Source organism: Astyanax mexicanus, chromosome 23 (genome assembly GCF_023375975.1).
Source record: "Astyanax mexicanus isolate ESR-SI-001 chromosome 23, AstMex3_surface, whole genome shotgun sequence".
Classification (NCBI taxonomy): Eukaryota; Metazoa; Chordata; class Actinopteri; order Characiformes; family Acestrorhamphidae; genus Astyanax; species Astyanax mexicanus.
The window spans coordinates 28,741,090-28,753,658 of NC_064430.1; the positions used below are offsets into that span (position 1 = coordinate 28,741,090).

Sequence of the window (12,569 nt, forward strand, 5' to 3'; positions counted from 1 at the left end):
ACATACAGGTAACATTTAAGATTTATTGATTTTAAGATACTGTAAATTTGCAAAATGTCGATTTGTCATCAAAACAAAAACAAGAAGAAAAAAAAAACTATGATCACATTTGATTTGTTGAAAATAGAAAATTTTGTAAATAGGAATAAATAGAAAGTTACAAAAGGCTGTGTATTTGCACTTAAGTGTCCATACAGTAACAATTCCAGCCATCTCTGATTTAAGTTAGTTGGCACATCTGTAGCGAACTATTTAAAAGTGGCAGATAAGACAAGTGAAATTAAGGCCCCGTCCAGAAATATCCGTCTATATTTAAAAACGGATGCGTTTGAATGCTTTTTGGTGTCCTGTACATGTGAATCAGTTGCTGTGGAATCCCAAATTGTTGCTATGGTGTTTCAAGTGGTTGCTCTGGTAACCCATTGTGATGTTATATTTGCCACGCCATTCATTTCTTTGGGAAAAATTCTGAAAAAAATATGTTGCTACATGTATACAAGCAAACATCCCACAATTAGACCAATCAGTATAGAGTTGGAACAGTGTTGGAACACTCAGTCAGACTCTGGCTAAATCCCAAATACCCTCCTACTCCCTACATAGTGAACCATGTAAGGTAGAATCTACACGCATATGAGTACAGATTTTAAAACACATTAACAGAAGTAAATACTGTTATTTATTTATATAAATACTGTTTTATTTATATATATATATATATATATATATATATCTCTGTTTAGATTTGAAATCAGTCAATCTTTTCCTTATTTGTGTCGTACACTATGTAGGGAGTAGTGTTTAGGAATTAATTTGGGATTAAACCTCTGTCGTTTCCTCTTGATTCTCCTTTTTTGGTTCAGCCTACAGGACTAGTGCATGCTCATAAAAGCGTTTTAATCTGTGTGGACGGAAAAATATCCGATTATTGGTTTTTCAAAAATATCCGATTATTTTTGGACGGTGCCTAAAGAACATATATAAAAAAAACTATTCTAGAAAGACGTTTGCCATATGAAACAACATGGTAAACTAGCAGACAGCAACTTTTGTCTGAAGTGTCAGTTTTCATTAAGTTTTTCCTCGTAAATCGATAAATCGCAGCTCTGACTCCCAAAAATTGCAACTAAATATAGTAAATTCAAGTCTTTGGCGTTTAGTAGAAATATCATAACCAATCCAAAGTCTCCTCCTGTCAGACAGTCTGTATGTAAACAGTTTTGGTGTATAACACTGATGTGACAAAAGTCATGGGACAGCATTATGTACATTGATCATGATGTGTTACATTAGGGGACTGTTTGGAAACGCCCACAGTTCGTCTACATTGTGAGGTGTTATTTTGTGAGTGAGTTTGGCTCTGGCCAGTGTGCTCATGGCAAGGTGACGTCAATTATGGTTGTCGCTGATGTCGTTGGCGAGGTCTGATAATGGGCGCCAGGTAGATGGGGCATTCCAATTCCAAACATTTCTGTGTCACATGTGAATACCTAGACATACGTCATAAATGGCTAACATTACCACCCACAGTGGTAGTGCAGTGCAGTGTGTGGTAATGATCGTGACCGGTGGCATCTGGCTAGAATTGTCCATTCAACAAATCCGTTCAAACAAATCTCAATGACTCAATGCAGGAGACGCCCCCCACACATATTCCACAGCTCAGTGCAGCAGCATCCTGTAACTTCTATGGGATGTGGCAAAAGTCACGGCACACAATGTTTCTAATTCCTGTCCCATGACATGTGGCATTCAGTGTAATTAAGAACATCAATTCAAATACATTACAATAGTGTTTGTGAGTAAAAGGTCCTCTCAGGAAATCTCCGCCCATCCTGCTGTTTTTGAGATATTTGCATTTGCATATTGTATACTTTTTAGGAAATCTCAGGAAGACAGTAACGTATCAGATGTATCAGAACTGTCCTATCCATGCTCCGCCCACAAACGAACTCATTCATAGCAACTGTTGCTAGGTTGGACAAGCTTTAGAGAACACTGGCGCTGGCAAAAATTCAGTTCAACCAAATGATATTAACACATTTTTATCTCCCTCTTTTAAAACCTTCTAATATTCTGCGATATTAGCATAAGAAGGTGGGGCTAAACTTCCAAATGAAGTGACTGACATGTAGGCTTAATCCCATTTCACCCCTCCCCCATCTGTTTTGAGTGTGCATGCTTAGGGGTAGGGTTCTTGTAAGGCTGGAGATGTAGGGGTAAGTTTTAGGGCTAGATGAGCTTTTTAAACAGAGATTTTGTTTTTAGATGCACATTTAAAACAGAGGCCTATGACAATGACTGGCTAGATGGTGGTGGCACAGGCGACCAAAGAAACCCATAAATAAAGTATTTTCCTTGCTATAAATGTACGATAACCAATATATAACCATAGTTTAATGTGTAGTTTTAATGTTTTGTGGCCACGTTCTTCATAACAAGCATTAAATAAAAAAAAATCACTATTTGTTCATCTCAGGAGCTAGTTAGCTTTCCTGTTCCACCTTAAATATAGGTGCAATAGGTGGCAGAGGCTAAAAAGCAATTAAGGAATGGACAATAATAATTAAATGCTGCACCACCTGAAGTCTGATTGATGTTAGCATAAAATGGCCAGGGTGTGATCTAGCTAATTTAGCTGTTAGCCAGCCAGCTAATGTTAGTTAAGTTAGACAAGGTGCTTTTTTGCTTTTTGTCCAAACATTGTTTAATACACTTGATATTTTATCTTCTTTTAATGGCCACTAACATATGCTGACTTTTACGCAACAGCTCAGGCATTAAATTGGATCATATTAGCTTCGGTTCATCTCAGCAGTTTGTCTCAGCTGCACTGTAAACTCAATGAAGGCAGTCTGAGAGACGCTTTGGTCTAGGGAGGGTCTACCAATTGAGTAAAGTAGATGAGTCTGGCTTCACCTGTGGTTTCTACTTGCAAATTGGCGAAAAGAAGATGGCGGACATTTCTAGCTTCATTTCTATAGAATGGAAGGGAATAGGATCACGCCGTCCATGATTATATAAAGTCATTGGGTTGAACTGACAACATCATATGTTGCAGTGTGTAAAGCTTGTCCAAAAATCACACCAGTAGCTTAAAAAAAATAATGAACACATTTATGGGCGGAGAACAGACAGACCAATAAGGCCGATTAGGTCACATTCACTCAATAAGGCTGTTCTGGCTTTGGGGGCGTGGCCTGAAATTGGATTACGTAAGCATGGCTCAGCCTTAATGAACAGAAACCTAAGAACACACAAAAAAAATACATCCATCACCCAAGCTTCAGATCCAGAGAGCCTTGAATATCTCTCTCTCTCTTTATCTATATCTCTATCTCTTTTTTTCTTTCTCTCTCTCTCTCTCTCTCTCTCTGTGTCAGCATAGCTCAGCAGCATTGAGAAGAAATCGCTATGTGCTCATCTCTGCGCTCAGAAATGATCGCTTACAGCCGTCGGATGACACGACGAGCGCCACGTCCCGGAAGAGCGTTAACACTGAAGCTCCACTCTTCCCAGCAGGCCGTGCGGGAGGCCGCGGTCTAAACGAAGGCACTTTGAACATGGCCGCCCCACCTGCACCAGGTGAGTCGGCACTGAAAAGGACAGGTAGTTCAGGTGGAAACGGGAGGAGTCTAGTCTTTGTTCTTCTCCCGGGTCCATTTGATCATGGTCTCTGGAGATCGGTAGAGGAAGATGAGTTTGGAGTAAAGCTCCTCCTCCAGCTCCAGCTCGCCCGTCTCCCGCACCAGGAAGATGTCCGTGCAGAGTTTGAGGATGCGGTCTACGCAGGGAAGCTCCTCGAACATGATGGAGTGAGAAATCTCACTGAAGAAGCCTCGCACGAACTTACCGATCACCAGAACCACGGATACGTACAGCCCCATGATCCTACGGCAAGAGAACAGGAAGTAGTTTAGCACATGTTTAACCATTACAGTTTTCTAAAGCTTTGTTTAGACTTGGACCACATTGGATTGGTTATGCCAGGTTTACATTACATAACAACTACAGGCGTTGGACAATGAAACTGAAACACCTGGTTTTAGACCACAATAATTTATTGTCCCGATGGACAGTTCTGGTGGAAACAGGAGAGTTCAGGTGCACATTGAATTCTGACGTGATTTGATCAGTTTTGGTTTTATGTTTTTTGGATACAATCCGGGTTAGCACCCGAACATCCCTTTCAGACAGCTTCCTCTTACAGCGTCCACAGTTAATCCTGTTGGATGTGGTTGACCCTTCTTGGTGGTATGCTGACATTACCCTGGATACCGTGGCTCTTGATGCATCACAAAGACTTGCTGTCTTGGTCACAGATGCTCCAGCAAGACGTGCACCAACAATTTGTCCTTTTTTGAACTCTGGTATGTCACCCATTATGTTGTGCGCATTGCAATATTTTGAATAAAACTGTGCTCTTACCCTGCTAATTGAACCTTCACACTCTGCTCTTACTGGTGCAATAATGTGCAATTAATGAAGATTGGCCACCAGGCTGCTCCAATTTAGCCATGAAACCTCCCACACTAAAATAACAGGTGTTTCAGTTTCATTGTCCAACCCCTGTATGTTTCCTAAAAAAAATAAATAATAGGAATGTGCTGATACTAGTGATGGGCGGTATAACCTAAAAATATATATATTACAGTATTTTTAAGATTCTGACTGTTTCACCTTATACTAGCCTTTTACATACTGTAGGTTTGTGACTTGTGACATTACTGATAGAAGTACATATAATATAAAACACACACTTTTAAATAAAAAAAGGCTTTATTTACTATTGAGTTTACATTGTCTCACTTTCTCTATTATACAATATATGAAGAAATAGAGAAGATAAGAAATCATTTGAAGACTTCATAAGCAGAAAAAACAGCTTAATAATGTAATCAATAGACCTTTAGAAAAAATATGCCAACAACTTGAACACAGTTTCCTTTTTAAATTGTTCCATAAACACTATAAATGGACCTAAAATACTCAATGTTCAAATATTTAAAAGCTCTATTAGACGCACAGTTATCAATTTATGATGTTTTTCTGAAGACATTAGAGGCATTACAGTATTAAAAAAACACCACAGTTTTCTTCTTTCTACATTTAATAAATACATTAATTTCAGTTTGCATTCAAATTATCCTTCCAGCTACAGTATTAATATATTAAAAAGAGCTATAGTTACTTCCTCATTTTCAGAGTTTTAGTGAGTTTAATCTCTTGTGCTGAATAAATGACTGTTTCTGGGCTCGTCTGGAGCACGAGAGGAACTTTTTTTTCTGAGCTGTGGATTGATAGCACAATTACAGTACGTATTCATGTCTATGATACCGTGAACTGCAGTACGTTAGCTTGATATGCTAACTGGCTAGTCTAATCTACACTGTGTGCTTCTGCACAGCGCTCCACAGCACCTCTTGTGGTATGGGAAAATGCATACAGGTTCAAAATCCTCCTCTGGTATACTCTATGAACCAAAATACCGCCCAGCACTACCTGATACTATAATATACAATATTATATACAGTACAGGCCAAAAGTTTGGACACACCTTCTCTTTTTTCAATGCGTTTTTCATGACTATTTACATTGTAGATTCTCACTGAAGCATCAAAACTATGAATGAACACATGTGGAGTTTTATGTACTTAACAAGAAATGAGCTGAACCTCCACAGTCACCGGACCTGAACCCAATCCAGATTTGAGGTTTGGGGTGAGCTGCAGCTTCACAGAGTGAAGAAAGCAAAGAGCCAACAAGTGCTAATAAACACCTCTGGGAACTCCTTCCTTCAAGACCTTTGGAAAACTTTTAATTTCAGGTGGCCACCTCTTGAAGCTCATTGAGAGGATGATGCCAAGAGTGTGCAAAGCAGTAATCAGAGCAAAGGGTGGCTATTTTGAAGAAACTAGAATATATATATATATATTTTTAGTTATTTCACCTTTTTTGTTAAGTACATAAAACTCCACATGTGTTCATTCATAGTTTTGATGCCTTCAGTAAGAATCTACAATGTAAATAGTCATGAAAATAAAGAATAGCATTGAAAAAGAGAAGGTGTGTCCAAACTTTTGGCCTGTATTGTATATGCTCTTTTACTTTATTATATCCAGAGGATCTGCTCACCCATATCCCGCTAGGAAGCCCAGGCTGGGTGGGCTCACTTTGTCGTTGAAGATGATCATGGGTAAGACCCCACAGGCCCCTGAAGACTGATCACAGTCCGCAACACTGATGTCCCACCACTCCTGAGCTCCACTGCCGTTCAGAGAGCCGTCCCTCATCAGAGACAGCGTCACGTTCTGATAGCCCTCTTCATCTCCTGCAAAACACACACACACACACACACCATCAGCACCTTCTCTCAGGAGGTAAAGGATAGACTAAACTAAACCAAAATGTATTAAAAATAAACATTTACTTTTAACTGAAACTCTCAAACTCTAACCCATTTACACTGCCTCATCCTTACCAGTGTTTACCCCAGGCCTTGAACAGGGGTCACTAATAGGCGGGCCGTGGTCCGGGTCCGGACCCAGACGTTGTCCAATCCAGACCCAAACCAATAAACTACTGAGAAGGATTTAATTCTGACCGTGTTCATTTAAAGCGACGAAGCGTTTATTGTCTTTATTGTTTACTTGCTTTATTTCAGCGCAGTAAACTTACAGACCAATCATTTGTGCTTTAAAATCACCAAACGCTCTCCTCGGCCAATCAGATCTGTGCAGATGCGAGAGCGCGGAGCCACACAGGCGAAGCAGGCGGTGAGAAGTTGGAGAATAAAGCGAAAAAAGCTAATACAGATGGTGCGCACCAGAAAATAAATTAAAATACTACCTTTATAAAACATACTAACAGTAATGTAACTGAGCGGTGTTACTCAGAGGAATTAAAGAGAAACAACCGAGACAAGAGTCCAAAATATTCCATTTTACAACACTACCTCAAAACTAAGGCAGCCCCCAGGGGACAAAAAGCATTGGCAACTCCCCCATCAGTTTCACCCACAACATAATAAAGTCTGATACAGTAATAATATTAAATAAAATAAAAAAAGCTTAAAAAAAAAAGCTGATATATTGTGGCCAAGTTCAGCAAACATTTCTCCAAATATTGTACGATTTATCATTCATGTAATTATTATCATGACAGGCAGGCCTAAATCTAATATAAATAAAATCAAATAGAATAAATATAGCATTTTGAAACAAAGTTATCATACAGATTCACATTAATAGAAGTTAAATTATTGAGGGTGTTTTCATTTATTTTATGATAGGTTGATAATGTAATTATTGTGACAGGTCTATTTTAAACAATACATATTGTTGAAATATAATAGTATGTGTAATTTGTTTTGTCTTTCAATTGTTAATGACATTAAAAAAACACTGACAGAACTACTATAGGCTTCTTCAGTAAACAGTATATAACAGTGAATCATAACGCAAGTTAAAAATTGCGACGGTCTGGACATTGGCCTGATGAAATTTTCTCTAACTGGACCGAACTGAATTCTAATTAAATACCCCTGGCCTAGATGGTGCACCTAAAATCTTTTAATTTTAACAAAAATCGACAGTGCATCTTATAAACCGGTGCGTCGTATGTATGAATTCTACTAGTGTTATAAGGGTGAGTTTTTTTTGTAAAGTTTCTCCAGCACTAATCACACCCAAAGATAGCATAACCAACTGTGCTCTCTCAGACTCCGGCTGCTGATGGAGAAGCAGCTCATGCAAAACTCACCCTCGTACAGCTGGCTGACCGGCTTGGCCTCGGCTCCGTTGGGGGCTCTGATGTAGTTGGGGAACATGTGCGGCACTCGACTGAAAAAGAGAGGAACACACACCAGATGAACCACACTATAACACTGTGAGGGATCTAACAGCAGGGATGAACTGGCTGATCTGTTACTCAGACTTACACTGGCTCAGTGCGGTTCCCCACCAGCAGAGAGGCCAGGTCTGCTCTCACTGGGTTTCCAGGCTCTAAATTAATAGAGTGCTTATCAAAAGTGTTCTCCACCGTTCCGCCTTTATTCAGGTCCCTGAAACACACACACAGAAACATGTGGGAAGAGTGCGGAGGGGTCAACTCCATACTAAAGCTCCTAAAAACTTCTGCAGGTGTGTGTGTGTAGGTGTCCAAATAGATTTGTCCATCCATTTTGCCATTATTATATTTTTTTTCATTTAAAATTTTTTAGCAATTATTTACAGGTTAAAACTTGTAAATATTTAAATTGCAGCAATTGTTTAGTTTTTTTCAGCAACTGTACTAATGCATTTAAAAAAAAAAAAATAAATATCATTAAAAAGCTACTTTATTTCAGTAATTCAGTTCAAAATGTGAAACTTATATATTATATAAGTGTATTAAATACAGAGTGGTCAATTTTAAGTGTTTATTTCATTGCCAATAAAAAACTAAACTAAAAAACAAGTGTTTCAGAAAATTAGAATATTATATACGACCAATTGGTACTTTTGGCAGTTAGAGCAGTGTGCCTGCTGGAAAATGAAATCCACATCTCTATAAAAGTTGTCAATAGCAGAGTGAAGCATTAAGTGCTGTAAGATTTTCTGGGAAAACAAAACTGCACTGACTTTAGACTTGATAATAAAACACAGTGGATCAACACCAGCAGATGACATGGCTCTCTGAATCATGTTATGCGGATTTCATTTTCCAGCAGGACTTGGCACACTGCCCACACTGTCAAAAGTACCAGTGGATCTTACATAATGTTCAAATGTTTTAAGACGCTTATTTTTGGGTTTTTATTGGCTGTAAGCCAAAATCAACAACAATAAAATAAATATTAAACACTTAAAATAGATCACTCTGTGTGTAATACATTTACATAATATATGAATTTTACACTGAATTACTAAAATAAAGTAACTTTTTTAAAGTTTCTGACCTCTGGAAGTTCCAGGCCAGCCGCAGGGTCATATCCGCAGGGCTGCCCAGCAGCTCCTTTATGACCTCCTGTCTGCTGGGTGGGCTGATCCTCCAGACTGACCCCGAGCTGCCCTCAATGTTGGCCGTTACAATGTCCTCATAACTGTACAGTGTAATGAACTGCATCGCCACCTGTAAGAAACATGCATAAAATTAAATTATACAAAATGTAGCTGTATGTACACTCATTAACATATTTTGTTGAAAGGAACCAATAAGAACACAGTATTAGAATGCAATACAGCGATCAAGCATATCATTGTGACCACCTCTCTAATCTTCTAGTATCAGCACAATGATGAGGATAAAATGAGGATAATAAAATATGTAGAGAACTTAGTTATAGAACTAAAAAGTGTCCCATGAACAGTGGAGAAGAAAAAAATTATGTTATGCTTCATCCTGAATATGTTAAAATATGATATATGAAACATTATAAAACTTTTATAATTGTACACAAATAACTTTACACCATGTATACAGCTTTAGGACAAAATAAAAGATCACTTTATTTCCTGAATCAGTTTCTCTGATTGTGCTATTTATAGGTATATGTTTGAGTAAAATTAACATTATTGTTTTATTTTATAAACTACAGACAATATTTCTCCCAAATTCCAAATTAAAATATTGTCATTTAGAGAATTTATTTGCAGAAAATGAGAAATGGCTGAAATAACAAAAAAGATGCAGAGCTTTCAGACCTCAAATAATGCAAAGAAAACAAGTTCATATTCATAAAGTTTTAAGAGTTCAGAAATCAATATTTGGTGGAATAACTCTGGTTTTTAATCACAGTTTTTTTCATGCATCTTGGCATCATGTTCTCCTCCACCAGTCTTACACACTGCTTTTGGATAACTTTACGCCTTTACTCCTGGCGCAAAAAATCAAGCAGTTCAGTTTGGTGGTTTGATGGCTTGTGATCATCCATCTTCTTCTTGATTATATTCCAGACTCATCATTTTTAATGTTTGTATTGTTTAACTGCCTTAAATAGAGAAAATCAGTGTTTTAAGCATTGTTCATGAATGATAAAAAATAATCTGTCCCTCCATCTTAAAATCTGAGGTTGTAGCAGAAATAAAGATCACAGGACGGGACAGGGAAAGTCAGATTGTATATATATATATATATATATATATATATATATATATATATATATATATATATATATATATATATATATATATATAGAATGTATGTGAAAGGTGGTGCTGACCGCATTGCTGCCGAACAGCTCGGTGAGATGGTTGTAGTCGGCTTCAGTGAACGGCTGGATGGACTGCTGCTGCACACTCATCGTAAACAAGGGCTGAGGAACACAGAGACAGTTCAATTTATCTCAAATGAAACCCCAAAGCAATAACACCACACCGCTGTTACCAAACACTACCACACCCAATTACCTGCTCTGTGCACCACACCTCTGAGTGGATTTAACAAACATTGTGGATTTAGCAAACATCCTAAAACAAAATTCTTCCTATTTACACCATTTCCCTGAAACTGGAGAATGATGTTGTTTTGTAAAGAATAATCTTTGTTGGTAAATGCTGTTATTTATTTGAGAAAAATGGTGTTGTTTGGTGGAGAATAATGGGGTTTGTTGGGGAAATATTGGTGTTTGTTAAGAAGAGTGATAGTGTTTGGTAGACGACAGTGGTTCATGGACATTGGTACAGTTTGGTAAGAGAATTATTATTGGTGGAGAATTATAGTGTTTGGTAAAGAATGATTTTTGTTAGAGAAGATGTTGAAGAATAGTTGTGTGTATTTGGAAAGATGTATCGGTAAGAAAAATGGTGTTGATAGACATTGGCCAATTAAGGTATTTGGTGGATAATGGTGGAGAATGAGAGCCTTTGATAGAGAATGATAGTACTGGATGGATGATGGCGGTGTTGAAGAATGATGGTATTAGAAAATAATAGTGTTTTGGTTTCTGGTGGAGAATGATGGCATTAGTTGGCAATTAATTGTGTCTGGTGGAGAATGATGGTGTTTGGAGGAGAATGATGGTGTTTGGAGGAGAATGATGGTGTTTGGAGGAGAATGATGGTGTATGGTAGAGAATGATGTTTGTTGGAGAATGATTGTTGGAGAATGATAGTGTTTGGAAGAGAATGATGAAGTTTGTTGGAGGTTAGTGGTGCTAGGTAAGTGGTGGTGGTGTTAATTTGAAAATATGGTGATAAAAAATAGCAGTGTTTGGAAAACAATAGTGTTATTTGGTGGATAATTACTGCGTAATTTTAAAAAGATAATGGTGACTAGAAGAAGATAGTTGATAGAAGATAATTGTTTTTGGTGGATAATGATGGTGTGTGTGTGGGAGAATACTGATGTTTATTTATGAACATGTTAGAATAGTGCTGTTTGTTTGAAAATGTCTGCGTTTGGTAGAGAATAAAAATTAAAACTTGTGTAGAAAAATTAAATTTTTGGAGAATAATGTAGTATTATTAAATTATGGTGCTTGGTTGAGAACAAGGATGTTTGGTAGACAATGGTGGTGTTTGGTGGATAATGAAGGTGCTTGTTGAAAAATATTCATTAATTGAAATAATTGAGTGAATTGAATGAATTAAATTGAATTGATGTATAACAGTGTTAATTAAAAACATATGGTGTTTGTTAGAGAATGGTGGTCAGTGATGGTATAGTTACTTTGAAAAAGTAATCCGATTACTGATTACTGATTACTCCTTTAAAAAGTAACTTAGTTACTTTATGGATTACTTGATTTTAAAAGTAACTCAGTTACTTTACAAGTTACTTTATTTACTTTATTAGTTATTTTCAGCAGCTGCAGACACCACCTCCCGCCGCCTTAACATAAACATTATAACCAGTTTTGCCAATACTCCCTTTATTGGAAAATGCATTTTTAACAGCAACAATTTATCTCTGTTAAGTTGAACTATTTCCTAAAAATATACGTTTTTTTTATAAAAATAAAAAAATTAACATAAATATATTTTTTTATAAAAAATAAAATATGGTCTTTCTTGATTTTACTAAACATAAATACTTGTTTTTATAAAAAATATATAAAATAAAGAAAGTCTTTCTTGACCTGACATATTTAACACTGTAAAACTGAACATTGAAGCTGTTGTTCTCTGCAGGGCAGCAAAGAGTGGTTTTATAAAACAGAACCGTGTATATGGTCTAGACCAGGGATCACATATTTGCAGACTGGGGTCCGGGTCCGGACCCAGACGTTGTCCAATACGGACCCATACCGGACCCAATTACTGAGAAGGATTTAATTCTGACAGTGTTCATTTAAAGCACCGGAACTTTTCTTGTCTTTACGGTATACGCGCAGTGAACTTCCAATCACGTGTGGTGTAAAATCTTTAAATGCTCTCCTCTGCCAATCAAATTTGTGGCAGACCGCTGCCCTGGCTAGTGAATTGGGACTCGGCCGCAAAATAAAAACGCTTTAATAAAGAGATAGGGCGCCGAGAACTGGCGGAAAACGAAAACGGGCGGAAACTAAAGACACGCCGAGCGCGAGAGAGAGAGAGACAGGGGAGAAAGCGAGACGCGTGTGATTGGGGAAGAGCGGAGGGGGAATGGGT

General features: G+C 37.6%; 1 protein-coding gene across 2 annotated transcripts in view; it reads right to left on the bottom strand.

The window, feature by feature from the left end:
* Positions 1-9: 9 nt before the first annotated feature.
* piezo1 (piezo-type mechanosensitive ion channel component 1) overlaps positions 10-12,569 on the bottom strand; it is a 193,781-nt gene continuing 181,221 nt past the window's right edge. For both annotated transcript variants that reach the window (XM_049471026.1, XM_049471025.1), the window contains 6 exons: positions 10,202-10,294; positions 8,939-9,111; positions 7,940-8,062; positions 7,762-7,841; positions 6,136-6,331; positions 10-3,891 (listed from right to left, as the gene is read on the bottom strand). In XM_049471026.1, the coding sequence (XP_049326983.1) occupies positions 3,636-3,891; positions 6,136-6,331; positions 7,762-7,841; positions 7,940-8,062; positions 8,939-9,111; positions 10,202-10,294 (921 nt within the window). In that variant the 3' untranslated portion in view covers positions 10-3,635. The remainder of the gene's footprint in view (positions 3,892-6,135; positions 6,332-7,761; positions 7,842-7,939; positions 8,063-8,938; positions 9,112-10,201; positions 10,295-12,569) is intronic.